This window comes from Anabrus simplex, chromosome 10, assembly GCF_040414725.1.
Source record: "Anabrus simplex isolate iqAnaSimp1 chromosome 10, ASM4041472v1, whole genome shotgun sequence".
Taxonomy (NCBI): Eukaryota; Metazoa; Arthropoda; class Insecta; order Orthoptera; family Tettigoniidae; genus Anabrus; species Anabrus simplex.
The window spans coordinates 130,491,536-130,507,470 of NC_090274.1; the positions used below are offsets into that span (position 1 = coordinate 130,491,536).

At 38.4% G+C, this 15,935-nt stretch overlaps 1 protein-coding gene and 1 long non-coding RNA gene across 3 annotated transcripts in view; one reads left to right on the forward strand and one right to left on the reverse strand.

Moving 5' to 3' along the window:
- The window catches only part of LOC136882076 (uncharacterized), a 61,728-nt gene extending 54,405 nt beyond the window's left edge, over positions 1–7,323 (forward strand). The window contains exon 2 of the long non-coding RNA XR_010861082.2: positions 6,082–7,323. This is a non-coding gene — a long non-coding RNA (uncharacterized lncRNA). The remainder of the gene's footprint in view (positions 1–6,081) is intronic.
- The window catches only part of Hip1 (Huntingtin interacting protein 1), a 604,867-nt gene extending 591,604 nt beyond the window's left edge, over positions 1–13,263 (reverse strand). For both annotated transcript variants that reach the window (XM_067154583.2, XM_067154580.2), the window contains exon 1: positions 13,083–13,263. In XM_067154583.2, the coding sequence (XP_067010684.2) occupies positions 13,083–13,166 (84 nt within the window). In that variant the 5' untranslated portion in view covers positions 13,167–13,263. The remainder of the gene's footprint in view (positions 1–13,082) is intronic.
- Between the last annotated feature and the right edge of the window lie 2,672 nt (positions 13,264–15,935).

A 15,935-nucleotide genomic window follows, 5' to 3' on the forward strand; every position in this document is an offset into this window, starting at 1 on the left:
TCCAAGAAAGGAAGGCATCCGTCCGACTCCATCTCCATAGTGAATTTTATTGACGGATGTTGCTGATTTAGGTGGTTTAGAAATAGATGAAGTTCGTCCTGGGGGCCATCTGGTGGCGAATGAACGTACCATTTCCACTTCTATTATAACGTTCCGAAATTAAAAGTGTCATTGTTTAAGAAACCTTTCTCGTGGACAGTCGAGATTTCTTCTGAGGACGCAGAGCAGTTTTCTGCGAAACGTTAAGAATTTCACCTTACTTTCTTGACACGGCACAAGCCCAAAAGCCTATACACTACCTTTGATTGCTTTTAATAATCTGCTAACATATGTCATATGCGTTCTCTAGATCTACGAAACATAACTGTCTATTCCTCCCATAGCATTTATCCGACGCATACTGAAAATGCGATCCTTGGCAGCTCCTCTGTGGGCTGAACCCAAACTGATTTTCATCCAACTCTCAACCACTGATTGCACCCTCCCTTCCAAAATCCCTTTTATATTATAGTATACTCCTCAATGAAATACCTCGTTACTTGCTGCAATCCTTCCTGTTCCCTTGCTTATAGTATGGTGCTTTCATCCAATCAGTAGGTGCCTTACTAACATACCATGCTAATCTAATTTCTCTATCAAGCAAATTTCATCCTTGCTTTCCATTTATAGGCCTATTTCAGGTCTAATTTCAACTATTTCTGCTGCTTTATGATAATGGAGTTTATTTATCATCCTTTCCACTTTCTCCAGCATAATTTCAGTAATATCATAGTACACCTCCCCATGAGCTCAGTTGTTTGCAATGTTCCCAGAAATATTTCCTTTTGTGTTAAGAAGATTTTCAAAATATTCCTTTCACCTGTCCAGTGATTCCCTGGGATCTATTATCAGTTCATCTGATTTACCCTAAACATTATCAATTTCCTTTTTCTCCCTCTTTCTAAGATTCTTTTTTTACTGTTCACAAAGTTTTCCCTACTGTTTGACCTGGCCTTTACAGATTATTATCCAAATTTTCCCATGACCTCTTCTAAGATTCAACAATTAGTTGTTTTTCTGTTTCTTTCATCTACGTACAATGTTCTGCATTAGTCCCTGCTTGAAGCCATTTCTGATAAACCCTCCTATAAGTTTCCACCAAGATGTTCACCTTTTCTCATATTTACACAATTGATCCTAGGCATTCCCTTGCTGTTTCTACTACAGCATCCCTGTATGCCACCCAATCCTGAACCTTCCTACTGTATTGTTTGGAACTTTTCACTAATCATATCTATGTACTTCCATCTAATTTCCTCATCGTTGTGATTTTCTACCCTTATACGTCTCCATCCTAGGCCTCGAGATTCTTAGTTCACTAAAGATCAAATAGGGGCCTGTATCATCAAAAATCCCTGGAATATACTCATATTTCCAACAGATTTCCTAAATTCAATGTCAGTTAAAATAGAGTCTATTATTATGAATCTGGAGGCCCCCCCCCCATGTGTAGCGGTGAATAGTCTTATGCTTCAAGAACCTATTTGTAACTGCTAATCCCATACCAGCACACAAGTCCAGTCAACGCTTCTCATTCCCATTAGCTTACATATCTTCTCCACATTTACCTATCACCTTTTCATAACCTTCAGTTCTATTTTCAACTCTTGCATTGAAATCTCCGATTAGCACTATTCTTTCCTTGCCGTTGACTCTAATATGATGTCACTCAATGCTTCATAAAACTTGTCAACTTCATCCTCATCTGCACCCTCACATGGTGAATACACTGAGACATTTCTTGTCCTAATTCCTCCACCAGCCAAATATACCCACAACATTCACTCATTTATGTGCCTAACAGAAACTATGTTGTGCGCAATAGTATTCTCTGCGCTTTCCCATCCAGTACACTTTATAATCTCTTCCTCGTTATCTCCCCTTACTCAAATATCACTCACTCCTAGCACATCCAGACACATCCTCTCTACTGACTCAGCCATTCTTACTTTCTTCCGTAAGCCCCATTAATATTAACAGCTCCCCATCAAATTCCATTTCATTCGCCAAGTTGTTTCCAAGGAGTCCTTCACCTGTCAAATGGGAGTGGGACTCTGTTTCTGCCATAGCTCCGCGGCTTGCTTAAAATGTTTTGAACTCTGTAAATTCATGAAGCAGGAGGATGTCTCCTCTAACGGGTTAGAGACTACCGGTGGATTGTACAGTCCTAGCCGCCTGAGCACAAGGAAGACCATGACTCAAGAATATGTCCGAGATGCCCACTCTCGCTCCATAGCATCCGTTATCCCGACTCTCAGGTCCACTTAAAAGGTCACTCAGCCATTGCCCGTGCTTCACGAATTAGGACAAATTAGGATGTGACTACAGTAACCCACACTACAAACAATCACGAAAACTTTATTGATAAATAAGTTACTGGTATTTAGGTTTTTCTTCTTCATTTATTGGTTCAGATTTTGTCCTTTCAGTCCCGGACACCTGTGGTATTTTGCGATGTCAACTTAAGTAGACTTGGTTATACCAAACAGGCTTACATGTCTCGCACAGAAAAAGCTACATGATCTCCTCACCCTCTTGTCAGCAATCAACACTTCTGCAATATTCATGAGCCTTCAGCTCAATGAAGGAAACAATGACTCCTATTAGAACTGCTCTTTTAGCAGATTTAATACTATTCTTATGAAAACGCCACTCCATTACCACACATGAAGTTCACCAGATAATCTAACCGCCCTGAAAAGAAAAATAACAGAATCTCGTACCTGTGAATCCATGTGGAAAATGCAGAAATGTTAGTCAAGTTTGATTCCACATTTATTTAGACTCTGACTTTTAGTGCCAGGAGTGTCCGAGGACACGTGTGGTTTGGCTCGTCTGGTGCACGTCTTTCTATTCAATAGCCTGGGCAACCCGCGCGTCTGGATGTAAGATGTCATAATTTATGATTTTCATGATTCATCTTTTAACACACCGGCATAAAGGTCAACACGAGTAAGGAGTTCCTGTTAATAAATTTAACCATAATAGCTTAATATTGTGTTTGGTCTGAATGTATAATATAACTATTTAAAATAGTTTATTTGAATCTGCCTTGATCAATACACTCATTAAATGAAAGAAAAACTATTTATTAAACCAAACATGTTTCGGGAAATCTCAACCATTCCTTTCCTCAGTGGTTAGATCAAAGAACAAAACAATATCACACAATCTTTTGTTTTACAATTTAAAGAAGTATTGTCCTAATACAAAGAGTAAAAAGAAATATTATAAAAATGATCAATACATAAAATTTTGGTTGAACTGAATGAGAATACTATATAAATTTAGGATCTTCAAGTTTTTCTTCTTTTTGCTCCTTAAATGATCATATGCTAGTCTATACAGTGGGTTATCTTCTGCACTTCTCCCTATTTAAACTTGATTCAAAATTATTTTTTTGTGTAAGGTAAATTTCTAAATTTTCCAAAACATTCATTTTTTCCCCTTTTTGGCCGAATGTAATAATTTCATGTCATTGGAAATGTCTGTAAATTTATGATTCATTCCAACCATATGTTCTCCCATTGCCGAATATCTTTTATGTTTAACCGCATTAACATGTTCTTTGTACCTTATAGCCAAACTTCTATCAGACTGTTCTATGTATCCTCGTTTACATGTTTGGCATGTTAATTTGTAAATTCCTGATTTATTGAATATACATTTATTCTCTATCTTACCTGAATAGAAAATTATCTTATTAGTATTATTATCCGTTTTATGTGTGACATTGATGTTCTTTTTCCTGAAAATTTTAGCCAGTTGATAAGAATGCTTATTTTGAAAAGTCAGAACTGCAAATTTCTTTTTCTCTTTATGCTCTAATTAAAGTTGTTTTTGGTTCATTTTTCACTTTATTTACCATTCTATTAATAAATTTTTTGGAATATCCATTGCTACGACCAACTTCATGGATTATATTTATCTCTCTATTATGATTCTTCTTAGACATGGGTATGTTCGTAGCTCTATTAACTCCTTTTTATGTTGACCTGGATGATTGGAGTCATTTCTTATAATAATATCTGTTTGAGTAGCTTTTCTGAAAAATTTGAAAATCAAAATGACCAGAATTTCTAGTCCTATTTAAAGTCCTATCATTTTCAGATTCCATTGTAAACTGCACTTGTTTATCCAAAGTATTTAAATACTCTAATATACCATCAGGTTTAACCTTTTGTTCATTGATAATAAATATATCATCGACGTATTTCAACTTGTAATGTATCTCAACCATGTAATCAATCCATCTATTTTATCAACTATTTTATTATATTCAATGTAATCCATGAATATGTTAGATAAAATACCTGAAGCCAGCGAACCCATTGCTAGGCCTTTAGACTGTTTGTAAATTTTGCTGTCAAAAATGAAATAGTTATTTTCCAAGGTAAATTCTAGTAATGTTAAAAATTCTTCAACTTCCACCTTACTTAATTTGCTGTGTTGCATTAAATTCTTTCTTACTATTTTTATAGTAGAGAGAAGTGCAGAAGATAACCCACTGTATAGACTAGCATATGATCATTTAATGAGCAAAAAGAAGAACAATTTGAAGATCCTAAATTTATATAGTATTCTCATTCAGTTCAACCAAAATTTTATGTATTGATCATTTTTATATTTCTTTTTACTCTTTGATATGGTGTATTAGGACAATACTTCTTTAAATTGTAAAACAAAAGATTCTGTGATATTGTTTTGTTCTTTGATCTGACCACTGAGGAAGGGAATGGTTGAGATTTCCCTGAACATGTTTGGTTTAATAAATAGTTTTTCTTTCATTTAATGAGTGTATTGATCAAGGCAGATTCAAATAAACTATTTTAAATAGTTATATTATACATTAAGGAGTTCCTTTCAAAAAATTCATTTTTGGGAAACCCAATGATAAAACGTGGTCTGTTTTCCCATTTTCATGCTGGTGCATTTGATTCATGAAACAACTAGAAATCTCTCGAGGACTTCTACCTTGGACAACACTCAACAGTTACCACTTAAAACTAACATATCCAAATCAAAACAAGGATATAGGGGAGATTGTTTCCTCTTACGTATTTTATATTTTAGACAATTGTTTTTACACATTCACACTTATCCATCGGCAACATTATAGGGTAAACCAAGAGGCTACTTTCATTTGAAGATACCATTGAGTAGTGTAAAACTTTAACAGTCATTATTAAAATTGGTGAAGACTAAGGTTTTAAACTGAATTTTAATGTGTTATCACATATTTGCAGGACAACAGCAGAGATTTTATTATGTTACACAATGGATATTTAATAATTTTTGAAGACATTACAAAGAAAAGGAATGTAAACTTTATAATATAGAATGTTTATTATTGTTTATAGTTTGTAATGTATGGTTCTCAAGATGGTCTAAATAATAAACCAAAATAGTTCTGCTGTAAACGAGATAGAATAAAGATGTATTACACAATTTATAGGTGTTGATTAGATAGAAGTGCCCAAAGCAAAGTTAAAGCTACTGAAAATGGTAATGAGTAATGGAGAGGGTGAAACACCGCGTTGGCACATAGCCTACTCCTGTTGAATAACACCAAGGGGTCTGCTCAAGGCTTAACGTCTCCATCCGATGGAGAAATTACCATCAACAGCATCACATGCCCTCACACCATATAATTTTTTTCTCTACCAACGGGACTCGAACCAGCTAAGCTCAGAGTCAGACCACATAGCCTTAAGCATCACGGCCACCAGGTGGGCCATAAGGCAAGTACCAGTGATTCATATTCTCGCCTAAAAGTTGTGTAGGAGCAGGAGACCAAGTAGGGAGGTTTATGTGCATGTTTATACTTTTCTCATGTTAGGCTTAACATGGTGTTGTAGAGGCCATTTTCTGTTAGAACTCTGGACAAGAAAGTGGAAATAAAATAGCCAGGTAGGCCCATGCCAGAGTGAGCAGTAGGCCTATATTTACAGGGTGGGTGTGATGTAGCTTTCTAGTTTTAAATGTCCATAAGTTTTACAATTGTTAATATTTATTAATGAAATTTGTTTTGTTTTGTTACAGTATCAGTAGCATCATCATTCAGGGAATGACAAGATGGCAAGAAGTTGACTTTAAAAGAACACACCCAGGTTGCTTCGCGGGTTTGAAATGTGTCGATCCGTAGCCTTTGTTCAGTGATGGTGGTGGGGTGTTCATGGCCCTCATGCCACACCATTAGGAAATGTCACACCAAGCTAATGACAACAGGGTCAGTTGTGGATAAACCAAAAACAGTATGACCTCTGGAAGTGAGATAACCAGAAAATGTAGCAGCAGTGAGGGAGATATTCACTCGCAGTCCTGATAAATCAACACACCAGGCAGCTTGTGAGAGTGGAATACAGTGCGTGTTGTGTTAAAGAACGACCTGGTCTGGCGACCCTGGAAACCCCATTATGTTCAGGAGTTATCGTTGGAGGATTATGACAGGCAAATGGAATATCGGGAAATTATGCTGTCACGGCATAATGATTGGCTGGATATGTTCAAAAACATTATTTGGAGCAACGAGGCGGTTTTTCATGTTGGGGGGAGATTCGTCAGTTGACACAACTGCCATTATTGGGCAGAAACAAATCCAGGAATTCTTTTTCTACTGCTTTTCCCACATCTGTGTGGGTTTGGCCCTGTTTTACGGCCGGATGCCCTTCCTGACGCCAATCCTATATGGAGGGATGTAATCACTATCTCGTGTTTCTGTGGTGGTTAGCAGTGTAGTGTGTTGTCTGAATATGAAAAACAAATCCAGGAATGGCAGTTAAAAAATTCCAAAATCAACCGAAACTGACAGTCTAGTACGATATGACTGTGGATCGTATCATTGGTCCATTCATATTAATGGTCACCTTTAACAGCGACCATCATCGCCAGATGCTGAATGAATGTGTGTGGCCAGTGATATAACAATGAGACAATTTTGCTGATATTTTTCAGCAAGACTGAGCACCACCTCATTTTGCCTTAATCATTCGTGACTGGCTGGATGAACACTTTCCAAGACATTAGCTAAGATGGTGAGGACCACATGATGGGCCTACTAGAAGTCCCGACCTCATCCCTTGTGACTTCTCTCTTTGTGGGGTTGGGCCAAAGAAGAAGTGTACCGAACAAAGCCACGCAATCTGGATGAATCAGAGTTGTCCTCTGAAATGTACCTCAGATTTTCTTGCAGATGTCAACTGATGACATTCGTATACGTTTATGTTGTTTGGTTGACAATAGAGCATATGTGGAATTTTAGTGTAATACACACATTCTTATGGTCCTTTATTATTTATTTAGTGTATGGCTAGAGATACAGCATCTATTGTTGTAAGATTTACACTATATACGCATGTCCAAATTGTTTTTAGTCTATAGCAGGGATGGTGAACCTTTTCCAGCTAGTGTGCCATTTTAAGTCTGGTTTATTATTCTCAACCGTTTACCGTACCACTTGTTACTTTCCTTTAAGGACTGGCCAGCCCCCCCCCCCCCCCCCACTTCCATTCCTAATTCCCAATTATGCTCCATAATATGTTATTAATATATTTATTTATTTATTTATTTATTTATTTATTTATTTATTTATTATATCTTGTAAATACATTTGATTGTGTGTTCCGTGGTCGTATTTTGCAAATTTATAAAAAATCCGTAAGTTTTGAGAATAATAAGCTCCCATTGTAACGCACTTCATCATTAAATCTTATTATATATAATAATAAAAAATACTAATATTGCCAATGAACTTTAAGTGAAATATCATTCTCAAATTTAGCGTGAAACTTGTTGCTGAATCTTAGTAGCCATGCCATTTATGTTAGGTTCATAACATGTCTTCAGCAACACACAACAAACATTTAGGTCTGAAACAAGACTGTTTAGAACTGTTGACTTCACAAAGTTCACTGTAGAAAATAGCTGTTCGCAGGCGTACGATGACCCAAACAAAGTAAGTAGCGCCGTAGCAAGTTTCTTCATGGCCGAAAACTTTTGTGGGAGGCTGTTCTACTATTCAAGTATTAAGTTCTCTGGCTTTTGGATAGAGTATTCACCATCAACAGCACACTTGATTTTCACCAGTGCTTCATTAAGTTGTACGAATTTGTTCACCCCATGCACTGCTTTCTTGAAATTCAATCAACTCCATTTCTAAATGGTCAATAAAAAAATTGACCTTAATGTCACTCATGAACAGGTCAAGAGAGTTGCAGACTTACAGCAGATGTGATCAACAACAGAAAAGCCGAATTGAGATCAGGATATCGGAAGGGAAACTACCAAAATACGTCATTTGAACACAGGGAACACAGAGCTTTATTGCTTCTTTCTATCACTCCGAATTCCTTTGTCCACTATTCTTGAAGAATCCGGTCACTACCATTCTTAAGTTTTTTTCGGCAGCGAAAACATGTTTGTGAAGTCCGTATACAAACTGCATTCAATAAACAGTTATACACAGAATAATTGACCGTTACTGGCTACTTCACACAAATCAAACTTCACTCACTCACTTACGGCCAGATATTCTATATTTATTTCTTACGCGTGAAACACTATGACTATACAATGCACGATGTATGCATAGTCTGTAGTAAAAGATGTATATAAAATCTTCAAGTGGCGTGCCACCGAAATCGTGTTCGCGTATCACCTAGTGACACGCGTAGCATAGGTTCACCATCCCTGGTCTATAGCCTGTGGAGTCGCAAGAGCAAAGTCCTGAAAACCAACCACAACTTGTTCCATGTGAAAATACTTGATAACAAAAAACTTATGGACATTTACAACTAGGGCGCTACATCGCACCCATGCATAGACAAATTCCAGGCAGCTAGTCACCTTGGCAACAAAGAAAGAAAAGGGTAGGTAGGTGCCTAAAATGAATGAATGAATGAATTATTCTCAGGAAACTCATAAGCGTTCTCAACAGCTTTATGTCAAAGGGGATTCAATAATATGAATCTACTCAAAAGCAAGTTGAGATCTTTCCTGCAAACATGAGGTATGAATCACCCAATGATGATCAGATGAATGAATGGTCCAAGCTTATATCATGTTCAACTGACAAAATCAGCAGAGCACAGGGATAACGACAGGTTAGAAGGAGGAAATAAAAAGCAGTGCGAAGATTGAAAGTGGTGAAAAAAATACTATAGAGTTAAAGAGGTGAAGTCTTTTATGCCTGGCCTCCTAAGAAGTTTTCCAGTCTCTTCGATATATTTCCGATTTGTTCAGCCCTGATTCATATTATACTGTTCATGTTTCTTGCTTTTTATCCCTTAGGACAGACATTTAAAAAATAGTGCAGCCTAACATCTGATTTCTTGCAGAAGCTGCCACTAAAGCAGAAAATCGAGGAAGATAAAATGAAAAAGGTGAAAGAGAGCACGAGCAATTCCAAAATTAACTCTGATGTTGTGACATTGCTTCCTAGATATTAATGAATCACGATTACTGCAGAACTTGCACATGAAATATCCTTATGAAAACTACAGGGACATTATTATATCTACTTGGGGAATTCTCACTCGCCCGGTACCCTGTGTTGCGAGCCTGTCTCCCGCCAAGCACTTTGCCGTAATGCGCTTCTCTGCACCACAAGCTCCCCTCCTATGCAGTCTGCTGAGAGCTTTATCAGCAGAAGGTTCAGTTTAGTCAAGTGTTCACATGTTTAGTGCTCAGTCTGTTGTTTCCAATGTCATTTTTATTAAGTGAGCGTGTGTATATACATAATACCTTCATAAAGTAGAACATATTACAACCAAACAAGCTCATCATAAAAGACATCCAAACCTCGATCCCGATACCACAGACAAATGGAATTCTGCAGGGTGATCCAGCCAGCCCCTTATTGTTCAATCTTGCAACATCAGACGTAATCCAATGCTTTGGAAATCTAAAGGAACAGGTTACTTTCTAAGCGCACTCAGACGATATGGCACTAGGCTCATCAAACCTCGAGGTACTACAGGAATGTATGTATCGCCTAACATTATGGGCAGAGAAGAATAAGCTAGAGATCAATGAGCAAAAGACAGTCCATATGATATTTAGGAAGGGAGGGAAAATAACGGCCAAAGACTAACTGTTCTTCACTCCAAACCAAGAACCAATCAATATAGCAAAGGAATTTAACTATCTCGGAATGACACTACAGACCACTGGAACGACCTACACTACGCACATCAGGAATAGAGCAACTGCAGCCATAATGGCCATCAATGCCATCCAACTCCTGCGTAGACTCTCTTTACCCACTGCCATAAAGATCTTCAACACCAAGATAATGCCCATAGTGACTTACGGACCAGAATTAATAAGGACACATCTCACCAAATCAAATCTCAAAGACATCGAGCAGATCAAAGCAACATATCATAAGAGGCTATTATGTGTATCGAAATTCACTCCCTCCAGACTAACATACGAGCTCGCCGGAGAACCTTTCTTCATAGAGCAATTAAGACAGAAAATGCCCCTAATATCCACAAAGGCATATCAGGAACTCTTAGAAGAACTTCAGAACAAGAAAAAAGAGATCTGGCTGGAATTCTACTCGACCGAAGCAATGATGTCTACAGACTGGAAAGGTGCGGACTACGATCTGCGCCACACGCTGACGCAGTGCAAGGGTTCCACCATTGCGTACGCAAGAAAAAGGGTTTCCACACTCCGGACGAAGAATCATGTGTATGTGAACAGTGTGATCAATATCATGCGCTATGATGTCACCAGAGACGTGTATCCCTAACACAACTTTGTAGCGACTAAATTGCTATATGCAGAACATCTATGCACGCTGTGTGCTTTTCTCATATTATTATTCATAAAGTAGAGGAAATCTTGCGCAAAAACACGCACTGGCCACATTATGGCAAAGTGCTTGGCGGGAGACAGGCTCTCAGCGCAGGCGACCGGGCGAGTGAGAATCCCCCGAATACATAAAATAATGCCCTTGTAGTTCTGTTAAAGTACCATCCACCATGAGAAATAACATTTTCTAAAGAGGCATAGCTTTGTTGGCCACATTAAACATTTATTTTAGAAAATGTAAACATATCTGTCCCAGGCAAACTGAAGCATAAAAGTAGATAGGTACCGGTAGTGTATAAAATCATTCCTTAGCAAAGACAATTGAAATGATTGAGGCCTATAAGAACTAGAGTTTTCATTGGACTGGAAGGATTGAAGAGTAATTTTTCAGCTGTACTAAAAACAGAGTGCAGATAAATTATACAATAATGAAAAAACATGTCAGACAAGAACTCCCTACTTACTTAACATGATCGGCAAGGACATTACTCAAATCACGAAGAACAAGACGTAATATATAAATATCTGGTTCGCCAGTAAGCACATCAATACAGAATTTAAAAAATCTTTTGGATGGAGCACTCTGCTTGCCATCTTGAAGCAGCAGAAATGTGGATATGGTGCAAAATGACAAGAATGGGAGAAACAAACTGAGAAGTGTTAAGGGGGCACAAGATTGTTAAAAAGAAAGGATTGTAGGAAAGTACCATTGAACATACCAGTAGGTAAATTTCATCACTAATATTTTCAAAGAAAAAGTGTTAAGGAAGAAAGGGAGAAGACAACCTAGGAAAAAGTATTTCGCAGTTATCAGAAGCAGAGGAGTGAACATGAATGAATGAAATGTATTTCCTTTATTTGAGCCACAACAACCTTTGGATCAGGTGACAACCAAAATAGGCTTGTCAACAAGGACAAGAAATGGCTAAATTTTCTTGGAGACCAAAATTCACTCAAGTGATAATGAACAGTCAGCAAATGGGATCTGAAAGACTTCCTAGATCTTTTATTTAAATATGAATGTAATTTTGTGTGCTTACATTCATGAAATACAAATAACGCATGCAGTTACAGTTTTTAGTCCCATACATAAATCCTGCATTTAGTGACAATTATGTTATTACCTTCCATTACACAAATATATCACTAAGAATCAGTAATCAACTTCTTAAGCCTATGAATCACAGTTTCCAAAAATCTTTAATATTTAGGAAGACAATTCAATTACCATAACTTTACCTTTGAAGATCATGAATTTTCTACTGAGCTAATGAAACTGTCAAATCCTGTGATGAACTCCAAACCATTTCTGTATGAATGCCCACTTACAAAAAGTCTACAATAACCTGCACCAACTACAGATCTCTTTGGTAATCAGACTTCAATTTCTAGAAACAAGCTGTCTGGCAATCATTAGAATACAGGACTTGCTGCTCTGCATTTATATGCACAGCCAATTCAAGTTCTTTAATAAATATAAATTCTTATATCCACAGAGACTGGGAGGATTAGCCTATTTACAGAACATTTAAAGTTGACCAAATCATCAAACATAACCTAAATAAAAAGTTACTCCTAAATTGCTTTCAGATAGCTTGCTGTACTGCTTTCATTCCAATACACCATCTTATCTTGCTCCCACCTTAATTTTCAAATTAAAGAAAACAGATCGCCTTCCTTTTAATGTCCACTGTAAAATCTAACCAATATATCATTCAAGGATCAAACCGTACGGAAAACATGAGTTTAAAAAAGAATAACCAGCACTGTTCTCAATCTCAACAGCAGCCACTCCTACAAAAGGATTTACTGCACCTGTCACTTAAGACATGCCAAGGGAAGGTGGAGGTGACTAATAGTTCAACAGCTCTGACCTATTGCTAGTTGGTCCAATCGATGTAGGGTTTATTCCGATGCCTTTCGGATATCAATTCTCTGGTATTTGTAGAATTCAATCAAGATGTGTTTCATGGTGTTTGGAAATTTAATTGGACAACATATGGCTTAATACGAACATTTAATCATTATACACCTATTACTGTCTACGATACGCGCCAATTGTACCATATTTTCTACTCATTACAACCACCAAGCTTCGTAGTATTGTATGACGTCTCGTATGAATTAATGAATGAATGGAGAGTGAAATGAACTGACCAATGGAAGGTACATAAACAGAGCAGTGATACTGAAATCACGAAATGAATACAAAACGCGCCACATACCTGGCATTTTTCGAAATTCTCTCGTTCAATTTCCAAACTAGTCTTTCGCTGTTGCAAAACTCGCGGCAGAGACAAAGATGCCATGTCCCACACCCCAAATTTCCACTGAAAAGCTATTAAGCAATCCCGCACATTTAGGTCCACACACCACCACACTTCAATGTCTTACTGAAAAGCCATGGTAAGCATGAGCGATGAACGGCTCTATGCACTGCAGCCAATGCTGAAACGAGAAAATTACTAACCTGGTCAGTGACACGACCTAGGTCACACCAGATATTGCTAAAACATCGTTAAACTCGGCGCACGATTCGAAGGTAACCTTGTTCGTATGAACACACTTTTAATGTGACGATCATTTTCCCATTAATCAACGTCCCATTCTAGAGGGAGCACTTTCCCCACCAAAACAAATGACGTAACATACGTCAAACTCAACCTCACCACATGTGTGACAGATGACGCTCAGGAAAGTTGCTATCGAAAAAAATGCAAGCTTAATGAGAATGAGGCTGTTAAGAATAGTAGGTACGGTATATCAAAAGGTTTGGATTGGAATTTGGAAATGACAAAAGTGAATTACTAATGTGGGTATCTGATTATGAAATATCTCTTCAATACTCACGCCTGTAATGTGTTTCCCTACTAGAAAACAAGACTGTCATTACGGTAATAATAATAATAATAATAATAATAATAATAATAATAATAATAATAATATTTCTAGCGTGGGGGTGGGGCAGCCCTTGTAAGGCAGACCCTTCGCGGAGGGTGTGTAGCTTTTGCCGTGTGTAGGAAACTGCGTTTTATTGTAGTGGAGGATAGAGTTGTGTGTGAGTTGAAATGAAATGGCGTACGTATGGCTTTTAGTGCCGGGAGTGTCCGAGGACAAGTTAGGCTCGCAGGTATTTTGATTTGACTCCTGTAGGCGACCTGCGCGTCGTGATGATGAAGACGACGCATACACCCAGCCCCTGGGCCAGCGGAATTAACCAATTATGGTTAACATTCTCTACTCTGCCGGGAATCGAACCCGAACTCCTGAGCACGCCATTTAGCCATGGAGCCGGACGGTTTGTGAGTTGCAGAGATGTTGGGGACAGAGCACTACGCTGACCATTCAGCCAAGGAAAGAGACAAAACTGTCATTGTTAAGAGAGAGTCATCACATACATTCTGCATCTTGCAGTAAAAAATGTCAGCAGACTGTAAAATCAATGCAAAATGCTACGATATGCGGGTTAGGGGCAAGGACAGATCTGCCTTTCGCATAAAGTATCATATTTGCTTTGTTTTGGAGTGTAGGTGCTTTTTGGAGGTTTCCCTCACACAGTAATTGACTCATCATCATCATTAGTTGTTGTGCTCATTCCTGAGCGTCGTGACCTCATAACTCTATCATTTCCGTGTTGCAATCTTCTTCTCATTATTTAGTAAAAAATGCCTGGGTGTGGCCAGGCATTAAGGAGTATGAGGGAGGAGTTGGATGGAGAGCTTGAGGGAGATAATTGGGATACTCTCAGAGGACAGGAAGGAAAGTAGGCCTCCAAACAATGTACAGGATACAGTAGGTGAAATAGAGGGATTGGAAGGAAATGGGGGAATTGTGGAAGACAGGTGGTCTAATGTTTTAAGGGGAAGGAGATTGCAGGCTAAGGGCTCCATTCAGGATCAAAATTCAGGACGGGTATCGGTGAGAAATCGGTACGAGTCACTGCAGGTAGAACAACCGAGGGAAGGTGAGGAGCAGGGAACTGTTGCCGAGAAGTTTGGAAGTAGGAGAAAGGGAAGAGGTAGGAAAGGGAAATGTAGAGTAGTGGATAGGAAAAGACAGGTGGAACAGGGTCATGGGATGGAGAAAAGGGAGGAGGAAGTAGGTTCTGCAGCTGTCAGGAAAGATAGACTGACCAGGAGGGGAGGGGATCAAATGAGGTGGGTAGGGTTGAGGCTCTGGTCATGGGGGATTCTATCGTTAGACATGCCGGGAAAGTGTGTGGAAGAAAGGGTACCGGGGTAGAGTTTTATCCAGGAATTAGGTTAAGGCAGATGTTGAAGAAAGTAGAAGAGAAGGAGGAGGGAAAGGAGAAGGTGGTAGTGTTTCACGTTGGTACTAACAACGTAAGACAAGCAGGTATAAGTACCAACATAGTTGGGGATGTGTGGGATCTGGTAAATGCAGCACGGATAAAGTTTAAGAAAGCGGAGATTGTTATCAGTGGAATACTGTGTAGGAGGGATACTGACTGGAAGGTGATTGGGGATTTAAATGAGACTACGGAGTGGGTATGTGGGAAACTGGGAGTGAAATTTCTAGATCCTAATGGGTGGGTAGGAGATAGGGATCTGCACTCAGATGGCCTTCACTTAAACCGCAGTGGTACATATAAGTTAGGAAATTTGTTCAGAAGGGTTATAGGGAGGTACATTCAGGGTAACAGGGTGCGCTAGGCAGCAGTGTTAAGGGAACAGGGAACTGGAAATCAAGTAGGGATGACATAAAACTGTTAGTGCTCAACTGTAGAAGTATTGTAAAGAAAGGAATAGAATTAAGTAATTTAATAGATATATACTTACCAGCTATTGTAATAGGAGTTGAATCATGGCTGAGAAATGATATAATGGATGCAGAAATTTTCTCACGGAACTGGAGGGTGTATCGTAGAGATAGGATAGGAAAGGTAGGAGGGGGAGTATTCATTCTCGTGAAAGAAGAATTTGTAAGCTACGATAAAGTTAAAGATGACAAGCACGAAATTCTAGGGGTAAGGCTCATTTCTAAAGATAATAGGCAACTAGATGTCTTTGGAGTGTACAGACCAGGAAAGGGTAGCGCAGATGCTGATTCAGAATTAT